The 2,068-nt window shown below is 51.5% G+C and overlaps 1 protein-coding gene across 1 annotated transcript; it reads right to left on the bottom strand.

The window, feature by feature from the left end:
* On the bottom strand, positions 1 to 1,747 carry EMWEY_00057730 (hypothetical protein; the record flags this gene model as incomplete). Its single annotated transcript, XM_013480702.1, has 1 exon — positions 1 to 1,747. A coding segment is annotated over one exon (1,747 nt), but the record flags the coding sequence as incomplete, so codon positions are not given.
* Between the last annotated feature and the right edge of the window lie 321 nt (positions 1,748 to 2,068).

Genomic DNA, 2,068 nt, shown 5'->3' with positions numbered 1-2,068 from the left:
CCCTTAGCCTTGCCACCTCCAGCTCTATCCTGCTTCCCACATCCAGCACAAGTTTCTCAGCTTCTTCTGCTTCCGCAACAAACTCTTGCGACTCGGTGTTCAGCACAGACTTAACCTGGCTGTCCAAGGTCGGCAGCCCTGGTGGATGCGCCACTGTATTCTCAACTTCACTCTTTTCAAGCTGCTCATGCCTCTTCCAGAAACGTGCCAAATCCCTGATTAGCCCGTCGAGAACCTGCGACATATGCACCCCTGCTTTTTCTGCAGCATCTGCTGCTGCCTTAGCCCCCTGCAGGCTCTTCGCACCACGCAGCACGTGCAGATGCTTCTGCAGGGAGCTGTGCGCACAATTCGCATCCTTCAGCGAACTGCTCCATGCACTAATGTCTTCAGTGTCTTCGTTTGTTATAGGTTTCAAATTCGCCAGCTTCGTAGCAACCTCCGGCAATGCAGGTGCAACTACTTGAAGAGCAGATATCAACTTCGCCTGCTTTGTGGCACCCTTCAGCAATGCAGAAACAATTTCCTGTAGAACTGCTCCTTTTATGCCTACAAGCTCCAAGCGCCCTAGGCAGCCCTTCTTGAAGAATACCAAGGGACGCCGGCGCAGTTCCCTTGCCACACCTCTTGCTGCTTCTTTCATCTTCAAGCAACGACGGACACCTTCCACTGCAACCCGCGCCGCAGAAAGCCGCTCGGGCAACCGCCCCAGCTGCCGCTGCTGCAGCGGAGGGAAGCTCTGTAGCTGCGTCCTGATTGCTGTTGCCTCATCTTTCTGGAAGCTAATCCTGTCGTTGCACACGCGTACAGCTTGATCCCATGCCTGTTGGTATGATCGTGCTGCTGTTGTGCTTTCTAACACGAGGTTTACAAATTCTGTATCAGTCATAAGTGCTGCTCTGGCGCACGTAAATATTTCTCCTGCATCTGTCATCACAATATCTCTTGCCAGTTGTTCCAAAGCTGCAAGATCGTTTACGGCTGCTTGATTCGCAGCAGCAATCGCAGCCACTGCTGCACGGTCCCCGACCTCTGCAGCAGACTGATGCTGCTCCGCCGCGTCCATATGCTCCTTCAGTTGCACCAGCAGCTTAGTAGACATTGGCTGATCCACGGATGCACCCAAAGACTGTGCAGGGAGCCAGCAAGCATGCAAATGCTGCTGCAGCTCCAACTGATCTGCAGCATTATCCAGAATATATTCTTGTTCTTGTTCTTGTTTTTGCCCCTGTCCTTCCCCTTCTTCCTTCGGTCCTTTACCACTTGTTGCCTTCTCTTTTTCCTCCTTCTCCATTTTTTCATCCTTTTCATGGAGCACTGTGGGGAGACTCTTGTCCTTGGGAGCCGCAGCAGCAATCGCCCATGCTGTAGCAATGAACATCAGAATCATCAAAGATGCAGCAAGACCCAATGCGGGCCAACCAAACTTCTTCCATGCATTCCGAGTCTCATCCACGCTCACATGATCCACGCCTTCACCCGACAGCTGCTGTAATACTGCTTTACCATCTTGCTCGTCTCCTTTTGCAGGATCCGCTGGTGCTTCAGCTGCTTTGTTGATTGAAACACCAGAGGCTTCCTCCATTTCAAAGCCTTCGTTGCCGACATTAAAATGTGGAGATGCCGACGAAATATCCCACTGGCAAAGGAGGATCAGGAGCAGCAGCGCGTGCAGAAGAAGAATCTTCCCTGCAGTTTCGCCCAGCGTTGCCGGAACGGGAGGTCGTTTAGTACCTTTCTGTTTCATCATCTCAGGAACGAATTTAATTAGGGAATTAATAAAATATTACGACGGGGAGGTGAAACCTGCAGGGAGCGTCCCCCAGGCTCAGGGGAACGCCAGCTTTGTCGAAAACTGGCTAAAATGGGGGTGAACGAAGCATCATTTCATGAATATTTAAGGGACTTAATACATTTCGTACATAAACCTTCAAAGATTGAGGAAAAGGCAGGTATGGAAAGCCACGCAATCTCCAATGAACAGCGGTCCACTGCAACCCGTAGCCGCAGCTGGCGGCGATATGCCTGCTGTTCCAGCTGGATAAGCTCAACTCCTCCCAAAAGCTCA

Source organism: Eimeria maxima, genomic scaffold (assembly GCF_000499605.1).
Source record: "Eimeria maxima Weybridge genomic scaffold, Emw_scaff2224, whole genome shotgun sequence".
Classification (NCBI taxonomy): Eukaryota; Apicomplexa; class Conoidasida; order Eucoccidiorida; family Eimeriidae; genus Eimeria; species Eimeria maxima.
The sequence above is the reverse complement of the archived record's forward strand: the minus strand, read 5'-3'. Positions and strand labels throughout refer to the sequence as shown.